Here is a 24,204-nt window from a genome sequence, read left to right as displayed (position 1 = left end):
AGACTGTAATTAACAGGGAGCTGTAGAATATTATCTTTCAAGGTAGAGAAGACGATTAAGCTCATATAAGTCCCTAAAGACAGGATTTAATGTAAATCACCTATTGTAATGTATTTGGATTAAAAGAAAAAAAAAACAGAGTGTAAAAATGAAGACGCAGTGCAGCTGAAAACTCCAACTTCAGTAGATTTCTTACTGTAAGCCAGGCATCCATAAATAAATTCATTTTTAATGCTCATTTGAAACTTTGAAATGTTTTCAAGTGTAACATTAATTTTGAGCACAAGATGCAGCACTTTAACTTGACTTTCTATTTTTAACACTTTATGCTACTTGGGTGGATGAAAGGACAGCTGAACATTATCATGTGTATGATATCAGAGTGTGATACTTTGATCTGGAAGTACATCCCATTATCTGTTTACATTTTGGAAATGAATAACTACTTCTCTCATTTCTATATTTTTAATCTCGCTAATCATCATCCTGTCTTCTCTTATGCTGGCTTGTCCTTGTTTTTTTTTTTTTTTTTCCATTTTCTAGTTGCATCTTTCTTAGCCACTATTAACACTAAAGATGCCAGCACTTTCACCCCTTTAGTGTGTATTATTGTATTGTGGTTTGCAGGATGACGTTGGTGATCAAGAAGAGGAGGAGTGAGAGGGCAGCACCAAGGATCAAATGGTGGAAATTGAAAAAGGGTAATTGTGAGCTGGAGTTCAGGGATGACTTATGATAAGCACTGGGTGGCAGTGAAGAGTTACCAAATAGCTGGGTAACTACAACAGAGCTAGTAAGGGAGACTGCTAGAAAGGTGCTTGGTATGACATTTGGACAGAGGTAGGACGACAAGGAGACATGGTGGTGGAATGAGGAAGTACAGGAGAGTATACAGAGAAAGAGGTTGGCAAAGAAGTGGGATTGTCAGAGAGATGAAGAAAGTAGACAGGAGTATAAGGAGATGAGGTGCATGGCAAAGAGAAAGGTGGCAAAGGCTAAGGATAAGGCATATGAAGAGTTGTATGAAAGGATGGACACTAAGGAGGGAGAAAAAGACCTTTACCGATTGGCTAGACAGAGGGACCAAGCTAGGAAAGATGTGCAGCAGGTAAAGGTGATAATGGATAATGAGGGAAACATACTCACAAGCGAGGAGAGTGTGTTGAGGAGATGGAAAGAGTACATTGAGGGGTTGATGAATGAAGAGAATGAGAGGGAGAGAAGGTTGGATGATGTGGGGACAATGAATCATGAAGTACAATGGATTAGCAAGGAGGAAGTAAGGATAGCTATGAAGATGATGAAGAATGGAAAGGCTGTTGGTCCAGATGACATACCTCTGAAAGCAGGAGGTGTTTAGGTGAAATGGCAGGGGAGTTTTTAACCAGATTGTTTAATGAAATCTTGGAAAGTGAGAGGAAGCCTGAGGAATGGAGAAGAAGTGTTTTGGTACTGATTTTTAAGAATAAGGGTGATGTGCAGAGCTGTAGTAACTACAGAGGGATTAAATTGATCAGTCACAGCATGAAGTTATGGGAAAGAGTATTGGAAGCCAGGCTAAGAAGGGACGTGATGATTAGTGATCAGCCATATGGTTTCATGCTGGGAAAGAGCACTACAGATGAGATGTTTGCTCTGAGAGTGTTGATGGAGAAGTACAGAGAAGGTCAGAAGGAGTTGCATTGTGTTTTTTGTAGACTTAGAGAAAGCATATGATAGGATGCCTAGAGAGGAGTTGTGGTATTGTATGAGGAAGTCGGGAGTGTCAGAGAAGTATGTAAGAGTGGTACAGGATATGTACAAGGGTAGTGTGACAGTGGTGAGGTTTGTGGTGGGAGTGACGGATGCATTTAAGGTGGAGGTGGGGTTACATCAAGGATCAGCTCTGAGCCCTTTCTTATTTGCAATGGTGATGGACAGGTTGACAGACAAGATCAGACAAGAGTCCCCATGAACTATGATGTTTGCAGATGACATTGTGATCTGTAGTGAGAGTAGGGAACAGGTGGAGATGACCCTGGAGAGATGGAGATATGCTCTAGAGAGAAGAGGAATGAAGGTCAGCAGGACTAAGACAGAATATATGTGTGTGAATGAGAGGGAGGATAGAGGAATGGTGAGGATGCAGGGAGTAGAGGTGGGGAAGGTGGATGAGTTTAAATACTTGGGATCAACAGTTCAGAGTAATGGTGAGTGTGGACGAGAGGTGAAGAAGAGAGTACAGGCAGGATGGAGTGGGTGGGGAAGAGTGTCAGGAGTGATTTATGACAGACAAGTACCAGTAAGAGTGGAAGGGAAGGTGTACAAGAGGGTAGTGAGACCAGCTATGTTATATGGGTTGGAGACAGTGACACTGACAAAAAGGCAGGAGTTTGAGCTCAAAGATGTTAAGATTTGCACTGGGTATGATGAGGGTGGACAGGATTAGGAATAAGTATATTAGTGTGTCAGCCCAGGTTGGAAGGTTTGAAGACAAAGTCAGAGAGGTAAGATTACTTTGGTTTGGACATGTGCTGAGGAGGGATGCGAAGTATATTGGGAAAAAGATGCTAAGGATGAAGCAACCAGGTAACAGGAAAGAGGAATGCCTAAAATAAGGTTTATGGATGTGGGGTGAGAGGACATGCAGGTGGCTGGTGTGACAGAGCAAGATGCAGAGGACAGGAAAAAATCGAAGCAGATGATCCGCTGTGGCTTCCCCTAACGGGAACAGCTGAAAAAAGATGATGAGTGTGTGTTATTGTATATCATCTCAAGAAAAATATCTCTGTATTAAGGCTAAATTTTCATCCAAGTATAAGACTTAGTATACTATTCAAATAATTTTTGTACTGAAGGAATTTCATACATTCCCAAAATATATGCTGCTAAGAGCTACTTTCTGAAGCATTATATCTGCAATGTATGCCACTTGTCTATAGGCAATTTTACAAGTTTATAGAGGTATAAAAGTATTTGTACAAACTTTTCCATACTAAAATTGTAAATATTCTTGATTTAGTTGCATATCTAGGATAAAGATATATTTCCCTCTGTGGATCATCTGTAATATCTTTATTTAAGTGCCCACTCCTTGCTATTTTTACTTTGTTACTGAATTATCATTTCACATCTAACATTGCTTTATATGCTATACTATTAATACTTTTCCTGTATGCCATTTTTGTTCTAGCCTCAGTTATAAAATCCACCATTTGTGGTTTAAAAAAATTCTGTCCAGCCTCTGAATATCTTCCATGGACTCAACTTTAGACCTGTATATGCAAGTTAATCTGAGTTCAGTAACACAAACATTCGTCTAGCTTCTTTCCATTTTATTACCTCATCTCATTTTATCATTGGATCTCAAAAGTGATGCTCTTGACATTCTCTTCTGTATCTTTCCTTCTATTTATATATAATAAATAAATAAATAAATATATATATATATATATATATATATATATATATGTGTATATATATATATATATATATATAATATATATATGTGTGTGTGTGTGTATATATATATATATATATAATATATATATATATAATATATATATATATATATATATATATATATATATATATATATATATTATAATCTATTTGGTATTATTCCATTTTTCCAACTTCCCTTTTAACATACAGGTTTTCTTAATACATTTATGTATATAAAGTTATACATAATGTTCTTGATATACATTTTGCTAGATCTGCTGGAATGCCCATGTGTGGTCCTGTCATTACCTTATTGGACACTGTGTCTATCATGGGTTTCCATTTGGGCATGTTCTGTATTCTGAACCAAATATATTAAACTAGGTTTTGTGGCCTTATTGTATGCCTCCAAATTTGGAAGTCCCAAGCCACTCTATTCCTTTATTAGTTTTAGTTTTCCCATTGTACTGTTTACTGTCCCAAAGAAATTCTTTACTTTCCTTTATAATATTCCATATCTGATCTCCTTATTGATGCGTATAAGCCTGACCTACATAAGAACCACTGGGGCCAAAAACACCTCAACCATTTCTGTCTTAGCCTTATCTTATTTAAAGATGGTTCTCATAGTCATTGTTCTTATGTGCAGCAGGAACTTGAGCTGGCTGTGCCTCAATACAGCTCAGGCACAACTAATAGAGATCAGTTACACTTAGGCACAGCAGTTCGAGCATGGTTAGGAAGATTGCATATAAGGCAGTAATGAAATGTGACTATCTTATTTAAATGAGACTCTCTTCCTGCATACTTGCAATTCATGATTGCTTTTTATGCCCTTCTGTATAATGCCCAGAAGCCTAATATAAAGCAAAGACACACATTTTCTATCTACTTTGCAACCTGAGAAGATGCTTGCTGCAGCTGCTAGTATAACTGTGTCCTGTGCTTCCCTAAGCTGAGACAAAGCTCCAGGTACCCAACTGCTCTCACCAGCCAGTAAGATGAAGATATAGCAAATATTAACTCATTTTAATTTTGTTGCTTAAGAAATTGAGAGTTTCACAGTGGACAGGGTTTTAATATTGGCTTTAGTGTGTTTTTTTTTTTTTTGTTCCACGGACAAGGACTTGGGAGGAGCTATCAGCAATTGCAAGACATAGTTTTGGCAGAATTGGATCAGTATATCTGCATTTCTTAGTGAAATCTCAGGAACATTGCAGTACTATGCATGCCTTTGACTAGATGGCACACTTTGTTGAGGTGCTGGATGTGGAAGTCTACATCTATGATACTGTTAGGGCCCAATCTGGACCACTGGGGAGTGGTATTAGAGCAGGAAGGGCTACCATTCCATCAACTTCCAGGTTGTGTGCGTTGCCTGGGGGTGCATCAGTAATGTTTCAGCCCAGCATTCTGGCAGTGCCCATGACTCTCACATCTAGCAAACAAGCTCACTGTACCATCTCTCCCTGCATAGTAGGAAACTCGGTGGAATCCTTGTTGGTAAGTGCAAAGTTTTGGTTTTCAGATGTGTTTCTGAAGGTAATAGATTAGAATATGTATGGTTAAGTATTAAACGCCACCCCTTTGTTTTTGTGTCTCCCTTCCCCTGTTTGTTATGCAGGTGATGTTGGCCACCCACTGGAAACTTGGCATGAAGTCAGTCCTTAACACTATGGTAGCAGCTGAGAATAAGTACAACATTGACCTGTCTCAGACATGGATTGTCATTGAATGAGCATTTGGCCTGCTAAGATCCAGTTTCCATTGCTTTGGCAAGTCTGTGGGTGCCCTTAAATATAACCCTGTTACTGCAAGTAGGATGTTTGCCATATGTTGCAGTAGGATGTTTATCACATGTTGACATCAGTGTAACATAATCATGCATCAAACTGGTGAGTTACTGCCCCATGATGGCACTGCAACTCCTGTTATCTTTCCACATACCTATGATGATAATGACGGTGACAAGCTGGTGACAGTAGCACAGAAACACTTGCAGCAGGCTTGTACATGGTATATGACTCTGCAGGCAAAACGTTAGCATCTGGTTCATAACTATGGTACATAGCATTCACTTGATGTTATTGAGTTAATAAAACCCACAGTCTTAATACTTAATGCATGCGGTGTTGCTTGTGGTCTATGCTGTATGGTTATGGTGCATGGTCAACTTACATTGTACATCAGACCTTTTTTTTTATTAATTACTGAACATTATTACAGTATTGTAATTTGTATTTTACTTTTGGAAGTGATTCAGTTGTACAGTACAGCATTTATCTGAAATGTCTCCTGCACATACAATGACAAAGGAATCAGGAATAGTGCTGTAGAATTCTTAACGTTACCTACTGGTTTGGCATGCCTGGTGCATGATTGCAAGTCATCTGTAAACACTTAGATATTTGTTATTGTGGTTATACATACTAATGTTATCAAAATACTGTTATAATTTATCAGAAAAAAAAGGTTCTTTTTTGTCTTTTTGGTGAGTTGCTGTCGTTTTCAGATGTAGGAACCAAGCCAGCAGTTTGAAGGCATAGTGATGATGAATAGGCTTAACGTCTGCTCATTAAGTACTTACAGCATGGCATGTAGTCATATTGCTGTGGTTGGTGTGTTGTGTGATTTGAACTTGTATTGTAAATCTGATCATTGCATTTCAGTCTAATTATCAGCATGTGTTGCTTTGTTCAGAAACTTGCATTGCCATCATTTGTATGGTGCTTCAGCGCAAGTGGCAACAGTGCTTGTTTTCCTGGCAAGAGATACTGACTTATGTCAGTAATTACGCCTCTCTTTGTTATAACCAATATATATATATAATTTTTACATATTGTGTGCATACTTTAAATTATGGGTGAAGAGTTACACATCAGTAACCCCCTGCCCCCCTTTTACTATGTACTAGTGACAATGTATACAAATGAAGTGCAGCTTGTCTACTGAATTTTCATTGGTGTGTCATGCATGATTTACCATAAAGACAATGTAGTTGATAGTCCCATTGATCCTGAGCAAGTGCTGGCTTGTGGTCTTGAAGCTGAGTTGCTTCAATGTTTGGATCTGATAGATGCGGTGAACTTTTAGACCTTGACCTCACTGCTGAAGTTCCTCATATATACTTTACAGTTTTCCATCCCTACCTTACTCTTAGTAGCAGAGGCCAGTGCCTGAACTGTTTCATGCCAAGTTTGTTATTGGGCTGCCAATGCCTTGCTAGTGTCTGGAGTTAACAGTGAAAAAATGTCTTTGTCTTTGATCCCTTTTTATGGTTGTGACATTGGTTAGTGTTACCTTGAATATGATCTCTACATCAGGGTGCTCATGCTGGTTTGGAGCTTTATGGTGACCCCTCAACCCCTGCTGAAGTGTCATGTCATCATTCTACTGACACTATGGCTTGCTTAACCAGCTAGGTCAGTTCCCTCCTCCTACAGCATTGATGACAACCACTACTTGATCGTGTGCCTTAACCCTTTCTGCCTGTTTTGGCCCCCCATTTACAAAACAGCTGTTTCCCATACATCCACTAGGATGTGTCTGATCTCGTGTCTCTGTGGTGTTGTTTCCTGCTCTATAACATATTGAACCTACAAGCAAATATTGTTTCACAGTTAACCCATGTCCACTACTCATGACTTCATAGAGTATGTATGTCTTTTGGCTTTTCCCAGTTAGGGGTCGCCACAGCGGAAATCCGGTCTGCTAATGATTGGCAGTTAATTTTTATGGTGCCGAGTTGCCAGCCCAATGCCCAGCCTTCAAAGAAGGCACACCCATTCACGCAATCACCTACCTGCATGTCTCTAGATGTCATTTGACTGCAGGGAGGACATGCAGACTCCACACAGAAGGCGCTCCAGCAAAGAATTGAATGGAAGAACCTCTTGCTGTGAGGCGACAATGCTAACCACTGCACCACCGTGGCCAGTCAGTAATAGTTTTATTTCACGTAAGCCAAGTCATAATTGTAATTTTCGTCCAGTGTCATTCTTGCTGATAGTGTTGCTCCATGACGTTACCTAATTTTATGCAGCTGTGTACCTTAATTTATTGGTATAAATATCTTTGGGTGGTCAAGGCAAGCTGTGCTACACTGTAATAGTCTTGTTAATGTGCATGAATTACTTGGTGATATTTAAACATGCTATACTTTTTGCCCATATCTTAAGTGTGTTGATCTGCAAGTGTGATGCATGTAAAGGGTGCCATAACAAGTGTCTGATGCTGATATCTTCTGCCATATGTGCAACAGACTTGTATATGGGCTCCACCTCACCCCTCGGTCATTAGTAAGCATGAAATTCCTTATGTCCTTTAACTCTATATTACTATGCAGGTGTATCAGACATGTTAAAATGTACCACATTTATCTGATGCTGATGCCTCCTGACATACGTGCAAGACAGCTGTAAATAGAGTACACTCCCACATCACTCATATTTCACCCCACCTCATTCATATTTAAATGTGCTATAACTCCAATATGAAAGGATATATGTATATATATATATATATATATATATATATATATATATATATGGATTCACTTTAGAACCTCGAATTACCAAAATCTCGAAATTCATATGGTCGAAACCAAAAGATCGAGTTTTGGAAACTCGAACTTCTAAAATGAAACCAAAAAAAAAAAAAAGTCAAACATCGCTTTTGCAGGGGGGCTTTGCCCACCTGCACCCCCCTACTTAAATATACCAACTCCGAGATCGCGCTACAGTGGGGAAAAGGGAAATCTCCCATTTTGCGCTGTATGCGGAAGTGCAAAACGGGAGATTTCCCACTTCCTGTCAACACCGCAAAAAAGATAAAAACATTACGTACACACAGAGCGTACAAGAATCCTTGCCTCTGTGTGCACGTAACATTTTAAGGTAAGTAAAGTGTTATATTTTAAAACTTTAATATTCGATTTACTGAAATGTCGATCATATGGTCTCGACCATATGAAATTCGACATTTCAATAGATATATATATATATATATATATATATATATATATATATATATGTATTTTAAATTTGTATATGGTTGTAATTCAAAAGGTAGAATACATATTTAGTTGAAACAGTTTTTGTGTGTGAAAAAAGAAAGACAATGGATAAATGACTAAATGCAGTGTGGATCGTGGTTGAATTTAGTTTTAAATAGTGTAGGTTAGCAAGAGTGTGCAGGAAAATTAATGTTTAAATGAAAAAATGATGGTTGTGAAGATATGCATGTCTGTATTATAGCACTTAGAGTAAGCATTAGGTAAGGTGAAACAGTCAGTGTTGTGTATGTTTTGTATTTTGTGTGTTATGTGTCCTTAGTAGTGACACTCCTTTTGTACCATCTTACTCATGTGTGCTAGCCCTAAAAGTACACCTAACCCTACCATCTGTCCCAATTCTTATCCCTACATATTATGTTATAAAATCATCATAAACATCATCAGCCTCCTTCTTCTCATTCTTCTACATGGAGACGGGTATAAAATCATCATAAACATCATCAGCCCCCCCCTTTTTCTCGTTTTTCTACATGGGGATGGGGTATCATGTTAACTGTTGTCATCTGTCTCGATTTAGTGCCACACTCCTACCTTCTTCGACATTCATGCCTAGCTGTTACAAATCTTCATTCACACAATCCATACACCATTTTGCTGGATGCCCTCGTTTCCTCTTCTTCACCAGATTGTCTTCTGCTTTACTGCACATGTCCAAAACACCATAATCTGTTTGCTTTGATCTTTTCTGCAGTTGGAGCTACTTTGGCTTCTGCTCTTATGTCTTCATTTCTTCATCTGTCCCACAGTGTGCATCTGAACACTCTTCTCAGACACTTCATTTCCATCACGTCAAGCTCCTCATCTGCTCTGCCTTTACTGTCCAGGTTTCTGTACTATACAGTAGTGTTGGTTGCACCACTGTCTTGTTCACCTTACATTTTAGCATCTTTGGCATTCTTCTGTCATAGATTACACCTGAAACTTTATACCAGTTGGCTGCAGTCCCTCAGATTCTAGCTTTGATCTCTTCTTTCAGGCTTCCCTTCTCCTCAACCACCCCTCCCAGATACTTGAAGCTGTTTAACTGTTCCACTATCTTCCCTTCTATCTCAATTCTCAGCTTTTCTGAATTCCCCAGTTTGCTGCCATTATCACTGTCTTGTCTGTGCTTCGTGTCAACACATGTGCCTTCAGTTTTGCATTCCATTCTCACATTCTTTGTTAATGTTCTTGCTCAGAGTCTGCCTGTAATGACATATCATCTGCATATAACAACTTTGTTGATCTGTCTCTTTGCCAATGTAATCCATCATCAGTATGAACAGCATTGGGCCCAGAGCTGAACCCTGGTGCACATTCACTCCCACTGGGAACCCATCTGCGAGGCTGAAAATTGTTCATACTTGAGTCATTGTGTCTGTGTACATAGTCTGCACTAATTCTACCAAAGTTTCTGGGACTTCGAACTGCCCAAGTCAGCTTTCTTGAGAACTTGTCATATGCATTTTTCAAGTCTAGGAATGCCCAGTTGGAATCTTTCCTCAAATGAGACCAGTTGGCATAATGGTTAAGGTATTTTCCTCCCATGCACAAGGTACAATGTTCAATCATGATCTCTGACCAATGCCTGTTTGGAGTTTGCATGTTATCACTGTGTCTCTGTGAGTTTCCTCCCACCTCCAAAAAACATGCTGACTGTTTCCATCTCAAACTCACCAATGAATGAGCTGTGGGCAGCAGACAAACTTTACATGGGGCCGTGTAGGTGGAAGAGTTATACAGACAAACCTGCTTTTGGCATCTACTGTGGTGAGCAATATAGTCAAGATAGGAGAACTTGGATCACAGACTGTGTGCCATAGTAGGGCTAGCCATTCGATGGTGTAAAATATAGCTCTAGGTGATTCAGTCACATTGAATTTATGTTATAAAAACCTTTTCATTAATATTTTCACTAATTAGATGACACTTGAGCTTGGTTTTGTAGCTGAGGTTTAATGATATAGGGTTTTCTGTGGGAAAGAAGTATTCAGTGTTTTATGATTCTGTCTTTTTTGTTCAACCATTTGTGATTCTCTCTCGTGTTTTCTTTCATTAAATAATCATGTGTATTACCCTGTGGGCCTCAAGGTGAGTAGCAGGTCTATACACCACACTACTGATGAGCTTCAGAACCTGATAGAGGCAGCAGTTGAGTGGGTAATAGAGAGATGTCTTCATTTTTTTCAAACCCTCTTTCAGCATGTTAAAGATTTGCTGACCCAGTCAGCCCCGACCACTGAGCCACTGGAAACCACCACCCCTCAACATTTAGGACTAGCTCTCAGCATCAGAGAAGAGGAGGAGGAGTAATTGAGGTTTTCTGGATCAGTGTGTGCCTGCCTGTAGACCTCCTCATCCAACGCCTTTTGTGTCTGTATGCCATTTGTTTGTCTTTTGTCTCCAGCTATGTCAGCCCACCATAGTGTTCCTGTCTTTTATGTTTTTTTTTTGTTTTCCATCACCCTTCCTTAGTTCTCTCACCTACACCTTCTTCCCCTGCTCTTTTCTCAACTTCCTTCTTATATATAAAAAATTGACAGCTACATGGGTCTGCCTCCCACAAAACATAGTGTCCCTCTTCTCCCACCTTCTACAGCAAAGTACTCTTAATAAATTCAGTTTGTGTTTTCCCTTGTCTTCTGTATCTCTCATTTCCAGGTTTTCTAACGTCTTCTTTGCCAATTTAAAAAGATCAGTTGAGGTGTCCACATCAGAACACCATTACATTTCCATTAATAAACCTTATAACTGTTTTAATTTACTGCTGCCAGGCTGCACTCAGTGCCACTGTCCTCAGAATTCCCCAGAAAGCATGCATACATACACTCACATCTGCTTCTGTATAATGAAAAGATACCAGAAACTGTCATGATAATACAAATATGTGGCTTCTTCTGCATTTAACCAAACAATTTGAAATCTATTATGAATTTTCATAAGTGAAGTTTAACAAACAGTTGAAATCTATTTTGTGAATTTGCAAACTGCCAACTTTTCCATGCAGTGCTATGATGTTCCATAATCAGTACTGTTCATTCGTGCATTCGTGCTTAGCTGATGTGCATAATGGTTCAGCGCTGCTTTTCATAAAATCCTGATGTTTAAAGTTTGGTACTTTGACCACACATATAATCTTTTAAGTAATTTATTTCCACATTTCTTTAGCTGTTTAATCAGTATCCCATATCAGTGAGATTCCCACGTATCTCATCCCACCAGGATCCCATAAAAAGTGGATGCTCCTTACCAACATATGTGTTGGGCATAGTTCATTACTATAACCTTTCTTTTTGCTTCATTTTATACCGTTCTATACTTCTAAAATACATTAGTTTATCAAATATTTTTACATCATGTTCTGAATTGGTAAAATATAATATTGTCAACAAAAAGTGATATTTTTCTCAATAGTTTCATATAGCCCTGTGTGGTACTACTGATGTAAGTACTGTTGATATATACAGCAAAAAACAGAAAGGAGGCACCAGAACACAGCAGTTAAAAGCCAAGATTTATTCCAGATAGGCGAGTGCTTTCGCAGCCAAAGCCACTTCATCAGACAACTGCAATACATCATTACTAACAATTTAAAGCAAAAGCATCCAATCAGAAATCACTATTAATTAAAAGCAGTAACATTTAAAGACGTATAAGTAATTTCTTAGAAAACTTTTAAAATAAAACTCTAAAAAATGGCCAGACAATTATAACTCAGTGAATATATTACCTTGCCAAAGGTCTGTTGACCAATATGGGTCTGATAGAGATCTTATCATTCAGACCCTTCCCTATATTCGCCTGCCTTCTAATTATCAATTCAAGTTCTTTAGTTTCCACTATACTTTTAGTGGGACTCCCTCTATTCCTTAACCTAACTACCTCTGTAGCCATAAACTTGAATGTATGTAGGTTACCAGACATAAGAACATGTTTGACTAGAGCATTGGTCTCTGCTTTCCTAAGAATATCATAGGAGTGTTCTCTTATTCTGTCTCATAATCTCCACATAGTCATTCCAATATAGAAAGACTGACAGAATGTACAGTATGTTAGATATACAAGATTGGTGGTATTACAGTTGGCATTAACTTTAAAATTAAATTTTTACCTGTATCTGGATGTTCAAACCATGCTCCACTATCAATGAGATGACAACAATTACAGGTATTACAGGGAAATGTGCCATAAGGGGGTAGTGTAACAGAACCTACCTCATTTTTTGGGTAGCATAGTATTCTTTTTAAGAGATCTTTTATTTGTATACGCATAACTAGGGAACTCCCCCACTATAGATCCTACTCTCTCATTAGATGCAAGTATATTCCAGTTCCTGGAATAGATGTTCTGCAACAAACTAATGTTACTTGCATAAGTCACTGATACCCTCATGTGATTATGTTTGGCTGCTTTCTCCTTTCTACACTGTGAAGAAACAGAAAAGTATGGTTTCCCTTCATTACCTCTCATCCCAACTATGTTAGTGGTAACCATTCCAACTTCTTTCGCATTATATCCTCTGTCCAAGAATCTTTGTTCACGGGTCATCCCAACTATGTTAGTGGTAACCATTCCAACTTCTTTCGCATTATATCCTCTATCCAAGAATCTTTGTTCAAGGGCACTTAAAATCATTCAAAAATGTAGAGTCATCTACTATTAGTCTAGATGTTCTTAATGCTTGCCCTTTCATGATATTTTTAAACACACGTTTAGGGTGTATACTTTGTCTGTGGACAAAAGTGTTCCTATAACACTCTTTTCTGAAAATTTCAGTGGTGAACTTGCCAGTATTCTTCCTAATGACCCTCACATCTAAAAACTCGATGGATTCTACTGAAATATTAGCAGAGAATCTTTGGAAGTCAGTGCTTGTGTTTAAAGCATCCAGGAAGTGTGTGAATTCATCCCTACCTCCTTACCATGGAAGAAAAAGGTCATCCACTAACCTCAGGTAAAAGACAACATTGTCTAATCTAGTTTGTCTGAATATGTTAGTTTTATTTTAAAAATTATATATTAATATAATTATATAATAATTAATAATATAATTATATATTAAATTAGAGCTGTGAATGGGATATGGATATTGGGTCATCGGCATTATGTTTTAATGTGACTGGTTCACTTGTGGATCCATATCCCATTCACAGTTCTAATTTTCATGAACGACAACTAGGGAGAAGACGCCTGAAGAGGAAGGCATCCATAGAGGAGGGGAATGGTTAACGATAAAGAAAATTTGGCAGACAAGAGATCCACATTAGTATGGAATATCTCCAGTCGCATTTTGACAGAAACTGAAATGGACATCTTAAATAAAGGTATGAGTTTCATACCCGCTACTAGGATGACACTGACTGAGAATATTATTGAACTTAAAGCTTTTACTAGGAACATTACATTGAAAATGCACTTTAATGATATAAATAATGATTTTAACAATGTTAATGTTTTTAGAAAAGCTAGTGGCTATGTTCCCCCTCCTATTGATGTCATTGAAGCATTTGAAAAAGCGTGCATTAGAGCTATATATTCTTTGTATGATGGTAGGCAATGAACAAAAAATGTTGTCAATATGAGTTGGAATGAGAAACAAGCATTTGAACATTTATGCCATGATGTCACTTTGAGTATTAGACCAGCGCATAAAGGGGGACCAATGGTAATTATGGATTATATCTTTTATAGAAATGCAATGAATGCTATGCTCAGTGATATTACAGTATACACCCTCTTAGATAGCCAGCAAGTAAAACAATGTATTTATAGAATTTCCAATGAACTTTTTAAATGTTTATAGTTAGGACAAACTGATATGGGATTATATACTTATTTTTTAGTAGATGAACCCACTATTCCAGTCATAAAAGGACTACAAAAATTCACAAACATCCCTGTGCACCACCAATGAGACCCATATTAGTGGGAAGGGGGTAGTGTACTGAACCCCTATCTATTTACATAGAACAACACCGTAAACCTATATTAGCCAGGAATAGCACTATTTTAAAAGACACTGAGCATTTCCTTAGGGATTTATATGCCCATGTACAGAGTAGACCACCTGCGCAGAATTGTCTAATGATAGCCATGGATGTAGAATCCCTTTTCACGACTATACCTAATGGGAAGGGAGTAGAGTTGTTAGGGCAATATTTGACAGAAGATGGTACCAATAATCACTATAAGGTGGATCATTTGTGTTTTTTGATGGAAATTGTTCTGGAGAACAATATTTTTATGTTTGAACAGACTATTTATAGGCAAAAGGATGGCATAGCTATGGGCACTTCATGTGCCAATAGCTACGCCAACCTGGTTTTGGCCAAATGGAAACAAACCAACATAATTAGACAAAATAGATTAGACAATGTTGTCTTTTACATGAGGTTTGTGGATGACCTCTTTCTTCTATGGTAAGGATGTAGGGATGAATTCACACACTTCCTGGATGCTTTAAACACAAGCACTGACTTCCTAAGATTCTCTGCTAATATCTCAGTAGAATCCATCGAGTTTTTAGATGTGAGGGTCATTAGGAAGAATACTGGCAAGTTCACCACTGAAATTTTCTGGAAAGAGTGTTATAGGAACACTTTTGTCCAGAGACAAAGTATACACCCTAAACGTGTTTAAAAATATCATGAAAGGGCAGGCATTAAGAACATCTAGACTAATAGCAGATGACTCTACATTTTTGAGTGATCTAAGCACCCTTGAACAAAGATTCTCGGATAGAAGATATAATGCAAAAGAAGTTGTAATGGTTACCACTAACATAGTCGGGATGATAGGTAATGAAGGGAAACCATACTTTTCTACTTCTTCACAGTGTAGAAAGGAGGAAGTAGCCAAACATAATCACATGAGGGTATCAGTGACTTATGCAAGTAACATTAGGTTGTTGCAGGACATCTATTCCAGGACTGGAATATACTTGCATCTAATGAGAGAGTGGGATCTATAGTGGGGGAGTTCCCTAGTTATGCGTATACAAATAAAAGATCTCTTAAAAAGATTACTATGCTACCCAAAAAATGAGGTAGGTTCTGTTACACTACCCCCTTATGGCACATTTCCCTGTAATACCTGTAATTGTTGTCATCTCATTGATAGTGGAGCATGGTTTGAACATCCAGATACAGGTAAAAATTTAATTTTAAAGTTAATGCCAACTGTAATACCACCAATCTTGTATATCTAACATACTGTACATTCTGTCAGTCTTTCTATATTGGAATGACTATGTGGAGATTATGAGACAGAATAAGAGAACACTCCTATGATATTCTTAGGAAAGCAGAGACCAATGCTCTAGTCAAACATGTTCTTATGTCTGGTAACCTACATACCTTCAAGTTTATGGCTATAGAGGTAGTTAGGTTAAGGAATAGAGGGGGTCCCACTAAATGTATAGTGGAAACTAAAGAACTTGAATGGATAATTAGAATGCGAGCAAATATGGGGAAGGGTCTGAATGATAAGATCTCTATCAGACCCATATTGGTCAATAGACCTTTGGCAAGTTAATATATTCACTGAGTTATAATTGTCTGGGCATTTTTTAGAGTTTTATTTTAAAAGTTTTCTAAGAAATTACTTGTATGTCTTTAAATGTTATTGCTTTAAATTAGTAACAATTTCTGATTGGATGCTATTGCTTTAAATTGTTAGTAATGATGTATTGCAGTTGTCTGATGAAGTGGCTTTGGCTGGAAAAGCGCTCACCTATCTGTTTGGAATAAATATTGGTTTTAACTGCTGTGTTCTGCTGCCTCCTTTCTGTTTTTTGCTGTGTATGACTATTTTATTGGAGGACCAGTTAGCTTACACCACTATATTATTTCTTTGCACTGTTGAGATATACTGTCAATGAAATGAGATGTAGATTTTTTTGGACTGTGGATTATATTAGTCATTACCCTCTAAATGTTTCTGCACTGGGTTGTTCTGTATGTTTTATCTGCCTTGTAGGTTCAACATGGTTAAGTTATGAAGTAAAACATATCTTTTAATCTTGAGGGATAGACTGAAATGTTGGTAACATTTTTCTTACTGCTGCACTATTTCTTGTGTCATACCAAATCAAAGAAATTAAAAAAAAATCATAAAATTTTAATAGCTTATCATGTAATTGATAGACGGCTGCAGTTGTATTCTCATTACACTGAATGTGTTGAAATTGTTTTCTCTCCTTTGCAGGACAACCTGACAACATCTCTGTCTCACCAGCAGTCAGGTCTAAAGCATCTTAAAGAAATAAAGTGCCAGCAGGAAATGAAGATATCAGAAATCACAGTATGCCAGTTGTGTTTAGTGTGTTTTAAAGTTTTGTTTTCTTTCTTTCTTTCCTTTTTTTTCTCTTAATGTAGTAATATTTTTTTCAGGCACATGCTAGAAGTTTACAGTTGCATGTAACATCAGAATTTGCCAAGCTTCGCGGGTTTCTCCAGGAGAAGGAAGACAATCTGGTCCAACAGCTGAAGGTGGAAGAAACAAGAATTCTGAAAGAGATGGAGGAAAACCTGAGAAAAATTAAAGAAGATATTAATACTGTTCAAGAATCAGTCTCTAATATTCAGTTACAGTTGCAGCAACAGGACTCACTGACTTTTCTAAAGGTAAAGTTATATTTGGCTGCATAAGATCCTGTGAATGTTGTGTGGATGCTTACATCTTTGCAAAATTATCAACTTTGATTTCACCTTGTACAGCTGCAGATCTATATCTGATGGAAAGTTGCAAAAATAATACAGCTCTTTAAAAGTGCATTGTTGCATTTCCCATAGGAAATGTATATAATAATCCCCTAGAGATGGCAGTCATCTCCTTACCCTGTACAACATCAAATCTTACAGTGTTTGTTGCAAAACAAGTGTTTTTGCAGTTAGTTTTGTTGATAAGGATATCCCCTTGAAAGTTTGCGTAAAGCTGAAAAATCCTGCCCTGACATTATAAAAAACTAAACCCACATTGACTTGCTACCTACATTTAGTGTATAAGCTACAGTTTTACCATGGTGCATCCAGCAACAGGTGAGATTTATATTTTACTATGAAAATTTGTCAAGTATGCCTCATGTATGGAACATTGTACATTGCATATTAATGAATATGATGATTTATTAGTGAAACATTAATGTAAATAAGTAGCTGTAACATGTAAATATGTAGGGTAATAGCAACAGAGCACACATTGCCAGGGTTGTCCCAATCAATGTGATAACCTGTTGCATGTCTACAATATGCAAGGGGTGTCAATGATCTATGTATATGCGTGGGAAATACCATCAGCATGTGGCCAGCACTTACTCCTGGCTATTGTGTCTTAGTGGCCTAGGTACAGTACTGTGGTAGACAGGGCCATGTCCCAAGAATTGCATTGCCAACTATTTTGCATGTCAGCTACACCTACGGTGGGAGTTGTACACACTGTCCAGATGACAATATCCATGACTGATGGTAAGCTGAACAGGGGGCCACACATATGAACAGTACACAGGTCTGGGTAACCTACGCAGTACCTACCATACCTCCCAACTGTAAAGACCTTTTGCAGAATGTACAGAGGTTTGCATCATATTTGTGGTGTCTCTATCATGAAGTAGTGGTTGTGTGGCAAATCAGTGGTAAACCACGAAAGTCTAAAGTCAGAAAATAATGATGGATTGTAGTGTCTCAGATTTCATACCCTATAGAAAACGCATGCTAATGCAAAATCTGTTATTGTATCACCCTTCTAGGTTTGTAAGTCCAATAGTTAAAAAGATCCCTATACTTGGGCCTTTGTCACCCAATTACTTATGGCTTGTTCAGATGTCTGACTCTCATATGTAAAGAGGTATGGTGCCTAGTAGCACAGCAGATACCTGAAGGTGAGTCTATTGGCAGGTCATAAAAAGCTGCCACCTTACTGTGTCAGCACTGACAACATGTCACTGGCCAACGGCCATACCCCTGGAATGGCAGGTTGTCACAGAAGGAGCACAAGTATGCCTTGCATATCTGTTCTGCTTGTCCTAACATTGCATTTGCATGCAAAGTATTTGCAAGACAAGAAAAGGTCATGTCAAAACATCAATGGCAGACAGTGAAGAAGCAGATGTCACACCCATAACAGCAAGTAAGCAGGCAAGTAACAAACTGGTCCTCCAACTGTCTGTGTATGGAAGAACAGTATCAACACCCTGTACCCATGTGCGGGCCTTTGTCTGACTGTCGTATGTGGGCCTGTCCAAATGTCAGAGTCAGTGACAGTTTGACAGCTAGGCCAACATGTAGCTGCATAATACCATTGTAACATAAACTGTCTGAGGACCCCAGCAGATGTAGTGGTGCAATGATGGACAACCAGCCAAATAGGTATGCTCAGATGTGTGTAGTCCATAACCCTGTATGTGATGTTATGGCATTTACCATCCTCACACCAGAATTACAAATACATAGCAGCCACTGTGAGCAAAGCCTGTAACCAGACTACAGAAGTATAAAGAGACACACAGAGGGGAGAGGGGAACCACTGGCCAGACAAATGGAGAATGTGGACACCACAGCACATTTTGCAATAACATAGGTGCCCTGCAGTGTATGGAGTTAGTAAGCATCACCTGCAAATACACAACACACACCCACGTAAGTGGAGGTCCACAACAAATGAAACCCCCAAGTAAAGGACACCTCAAAGGCAAAAACACATGAGAACTTCCCAAACCTACACACTACAGACCACGCATACTCCACACACCAGGGTCCTAAAAACACTAAGGCCTTACCATACACACAACATACTACTCATAGGAAGACCCCACTGTGAGAAACATAGATGTGTCACATACCAGGCAGGATAAGGGGAAAGTCACGATTACTTGTTTGGCAGGTGCCATAATCTGTCATATCACACATGCACTCAAGTCACTCCACAACAGGTACAGGTATCACACTAGCCTGGTCCATGGCAGTGTGAATGATGTCAGAAGTACCTCATGGACTATAGAAAGACAGACATGATGCAGCGTGCTGAATATATGTCCCATGCAGGTATGTCTCTATCCATAAGCAGCTTCCTGCTGCCACCCAGAGTGATGGATCAATATGAACAGAAAGTGATTGTCAGTAACACCTGACTCACTTACCATTGTCACCCCAGAGGGATCCACTGCCTGGCAGCCTGGGAACATATGAGTAACAGAACACATTGCCTTGCTACAGATGGCCTGCAGCAGTCTGACATGGTCTACAGGCTTGTGGCAAAGGCCCATGCCTCATCCATAGTGCCATTGTAGGGAATGTAATGGGGTCCATACTACCCACATAACACGGTCAACAAAATGCAAATGAAAGGCCATGCTGCTAAATGCTAGTAGCATACCTCTCAACCTCATAGAGCATGAAGTCTGGACAAAGCCATGAGTAATGGTGGGATAAAGGCCAGACTATAGGTACACTTTTGAAATAATGCTCTCATAATGTTAGAAAGGTGATAGAATAACAGAGAGGGTGCATAGTAGCATGAATGTCATGAAGGGTGTGAAGTCTGAAACTCTAATGTTCAGTCATTATTCCCTGACTGCAACCCTGAATGATTTGCAACAAACTGGCTAGAAAACTACAGTGTTAAGGGAAACTGATGAGACATATGTAGCATGAATCTGGATAATCTGTGAGAATCTGTACAGTTGAGAGGTATGGCCACACCAGGATATGACCTTTCTGGTAAGAAGAATACAGCACAACCAGGAGATCCCCAGCCAGTATATCACCAAGGTGCTGGACCTTTTACACAGCTTCATCAGTCAAGTGGCTGTAGCCATACCTCCCAAATGGCTGGACTGTGTAAGAATGTCTAGCCTTTGCCTCATAATATCATCATCCATCTTGTATTTCTCTGGTAAATAACTGTGATGATCTGATGATATCTGTCAATAGGTAATGACAGAATACATTACAGTGCCAAACATTACATAAGTTAGAAATGTCTGCTAAAACAATCCCTGTAAGCAACTTGTACATTAATAAGAGCAATAGTTACAGTATCCCCTTATGTTTCGGCCATTATTTCTGAAACCACAATGGCAGCCTGTTTCCAGATATCTTGCAGAAACCACAATGGACTATATAAATCTGTATTGCAAATGTCTTTGCATACACACCACTATGTACACCTAACTGTCTCCACATACACCCATCAGATAGGATTACCCACAGGCAGCTGTAGGTGGCCATATGTGGTATATCTGCATCTGTTGCATGTGATACACACACACACACACACACACACACACACACACACACACACGCATATAGGCAACATATTACAATATGTCATGCATACACACACATAGACATTGGGAAGAGAGAGACAGACAGTGTTAGAGTGAGACACACAGGTAGACACACACAGAGAGTGAGTCATACACAGGGACACCCTGAATTGCAGAGAGTGATGTCCTGCTGCAGACAGTTGCATACTAGCTGTCACCACTGGCATGTGCCAGCATGAAGATGAGATTCATTGTCTGATGGTACTGGGGTTGGAGTTGTAATATCCCACCACCTACCTTTGTGTGTTTGTGTCTGTAGGTCTATGAATTGTGATGCCTTAGCCACCCAGTATACTTCAAATTGCCCTACTTTACAAGATCTGCTGATGCCATTCACCATAGAAGTACCTTTGGACTGGCTTCAGTCCTGTAAGCTCTGTAGCATGTGTGATTATGTAACACTATAATACAAATAACTAGATAGGTAGGGGTTCAAATCACAGTCCTGGCATATGTAAGTGCGGTTGTGTGGGGGTATGTGTGTGTAGGAATAAGTGTTTTAGTTCTTTCCCACCCAGTACACTTCCCATTGCCCTACTTTAGCAGTCCTGCTGATGTCAGTCACCTTAGAAGTACCTTTGGGCAGCCCTTATCTGGTGCATGTGATAACTGTGTAATGCTATAATACAAATAACTAGTTAGGTAGGGGTTCTAATCTCAGTCCTGTCAAATGTAAAAGTGTGTGTGTGTGTGTGTGTGTGTGTGTGTGTGTGTGTGTGTGTGTGTGTGTGTGTGTGTGTGTGTGTGTGTGTGTCTGTGTGTGTGTGTTTGTGTATGTTTTTGTAGGTTAAAGATTTTGACCCATTCACACTCAGTACACTTCCCATTGCCCTACTTTAGCAGTCCTGCTGATGTCAGTCACCTCAGAAGTATCTTTGGGCAGCTCTTAGCCCTGTAAGCTCTGTGGCACATGTGACAAGTGCATAACACTATAGTACAGATAACTAGTTAGGGGTTCTAATCTCAGCCCTGGCAAATGTAAAAGTGTGTATGTGTAGGCTAAAGATTTTGAGCCCATTCACACCCAGTCCACTTCCCATTGCCCTACTTTAGCAATTGTACTGATGTCAGTCACATTAGAAGTAACTTTGGACACCTCTCAGCTCTATAAGCTCTGTGGTGTGTGTGATAACTGCATAATACTCCAATACAAATAACTAGTTAGGCAGGGGTTCTAATTTCAGTCCTGGCAAATGTATGTATGTGAGTGTATTTGTATTTGTAAATGAGTATAGCTGTAGGTTAAAGTATTTTGTGGCCTTTCTCACCCAGTGCATTTCTGATTGCCATACTTTACAAGGGCTGGTAATGTACCTCCCCTTAGAAGTACCTTGGAATAGCCTTCACCCTATAAGCTCTGTGGCGCATGCAATAAATGCATAATGCTGTAGTAACAATAACTAGATAGGTAGGTGGTTTAATCTCAGTCCTGGAAAATGTGTGTGCGCGAGAACAGTATCCTGTGTGTGTGGGAACCATATCCATTGGGGGATGGGTTTTGCAGTTTTTTGTTGTGGTCCACCCAGTACATGTTTCAGTGTCCACTTTACAAGGCCCACTCTTGTCATCCACTGTAGAGGTAGCTGTAGACACTCTGCAGCCCTATAAGCTCTGTGCCACATGAAATAGCTATGTAACAGTATGGAATAAATAAGATAGGTGGGGCTTCTAATCCCTTAATACCATTCCCCACTCAGGAATTATAGACAAGCACACTCAGCTAGGCATCAACCCCTATATAACTAGGTGGGTTGCAAACTGGCTCACAGACTGCCGACTAGTCACGAGTGGAGTACCACAGGTTCTGGTCCTGGGTCCCCTTGTGTTCAGTATCTATGCCACTGAAGTCCAGCGCAACATGAAGTGACTCTGGCTGACAATGTTTGCAGATGACTGCAAGGTGGGTGCTATTATTACCTCCCCAAGTGATGCTGGTATCCTGCAGAAAGGCCTCACTGATACCTATGACTGTTGTCAGAACCCTGGACTTAAGCTCAATGCCAGAAAATGTGTCACCATTGCCTTTGGGAACAAGTTGGTTCCCATGAATCACTACCTTGATGGTAGTCCACTGAACACAGAATTTGTTATAAGGGAACTGGGAACACAGGTTGACAGTGACCTCTCAGTTGACCACTATAGTGCCACTGTGGTCTGAAAGTCCTTCTATGTGACACATCTCATTACTAAGGGTGTTGCATCCAGGAAGAAAGAGGTCATTGTCTCCCTCTAATATTCCCTCATTAGGCCAATCATCAAGTACATTGGCCCATTTAGCATGTACCTCACTAGACACCTGCAACAACTGGAGAGGCTGCAAAAGTTCCTCACAAAGGTGATCCTAGGCCTTAAACACTTGTCTTATATGGACAGACTCCAATGACTTCATATTCTCTGTCTCATATTGGCTACTTAGAGGCAATCTCTGCTTGACTTATTCTGACCCAGCTCTGTTATGCATGCTACATCTAAAGAAACCCAATCCTTCTGCAACCTATGCCCCAGAGACCTCAACCCCATTTCCACAATCAACAGAACATGCTAGAGGGACAGGTTCATAACCCAGGGACTGGCCCTGCTATGGAATAGACTTCACATACATGTAAAGTAGAGCACCTCACTGGCCCTTGCAAGAGAAATCTGGATGAGTGGATGGGGAATAGAAAGCTCACCCCGGGGATCACTCCAGTGGCTATACTCGATAGAGACACTGGGGAGTAACATTAGGTGGCATGATGCCAGGGTAAACCTGTGGGCTACTCTTAAGGCTCTGTGGCCATTCACCTAGTACACACCTATGAATCTATGAGCCTATGGATATCAGTACTGGCATACGTGTATGTGCATTACTATGTATAAAAGTGTTTGTGAGTGTATAAACATGTAGGTGAAAGCAGTTTGAGGCCCTTCTCAACCAGTACACCTCCCACTGCCATACATTAAAAGGGCTGGTGATGTTATGCACTTACAGGTAACTTGGGACACTCTTTACCCTACAAGCCCCATGGTGTGTGTGATACCTGCATAATACTATAGTACCAATTACTAGATAGGTAGGGGCTCTAATCTGAGTCCTGGCAAATGTGTGTGTGTGTAAGTGTTTGTGTGTATATTTTTAGGATACAGCATTTTGAGGCCTCACTCACCGAGTACACTGCCCATTGCCATATTTTACAAGGGCTGGTGATGTTGTTCACCTTAAAAGAACCATAGGACACTCTTCACCCTATAAACTCTGTGTCATGTGCAATAAATACATAGTTAGGTATTCTAATCGCAGTCCTGACAAATGTGAGTGTGTGTGTGTGTGTGTGTGTGTGTGTGTGTGTGTGTGTGTGTGTGTGCATGTGTGAAAACTGTACCCTGTGTATGTGTTTGAGTGAGAACTACATCCATTGGGGGGTGG

At 39.4% G+C, this 24,204-nt stretch overlaps 1 protein-coding gene across 1 annotated transcript in view; it reads left to right on the top strand.

The window, feature by feature from the left end:
* Nucleotides 1-24,204, top strand: part of LOC122813683 (zinc-binding protein A33-like) — a 322,847-nt gene that overhangs the window by 99,711 nt on the left and 198,932 nt on the right. Inside the window, exons 2-3 of the mRNA XM_044086133.1 lie at nt 16,682-16,777; nt 16,867-17,100. Of these exons, the coding sequence (XP_043942068.1) occupies nt 16,682-16,777; nt 16,867-17,100 (330 nt within the window). The remainder of the gene's footprint in view (nt 1-16,681; nt 16,778-16,866; nt 17,101-24,204) is intronic.

Source organism: Protopterus annectens, chromosome 10.part0, assembly GCF_019279795.1.
Source record: "Protopterus annectens isolate FY-2018-M chromosome 10.part0, PAN1.0, whole genome shotgun sequence".
In the NCBI taxonomy this organism is placed as follows: Eukaryota; Metazoa; Chordata; order Ceratodontiformes; family Protopteridae; genus Protopterus; species Protopterus annectens.
Note: the sequence above shows the minus strand (reverse complement) of the source record. Positions and strands in the feature narration are given on the sequence as shown.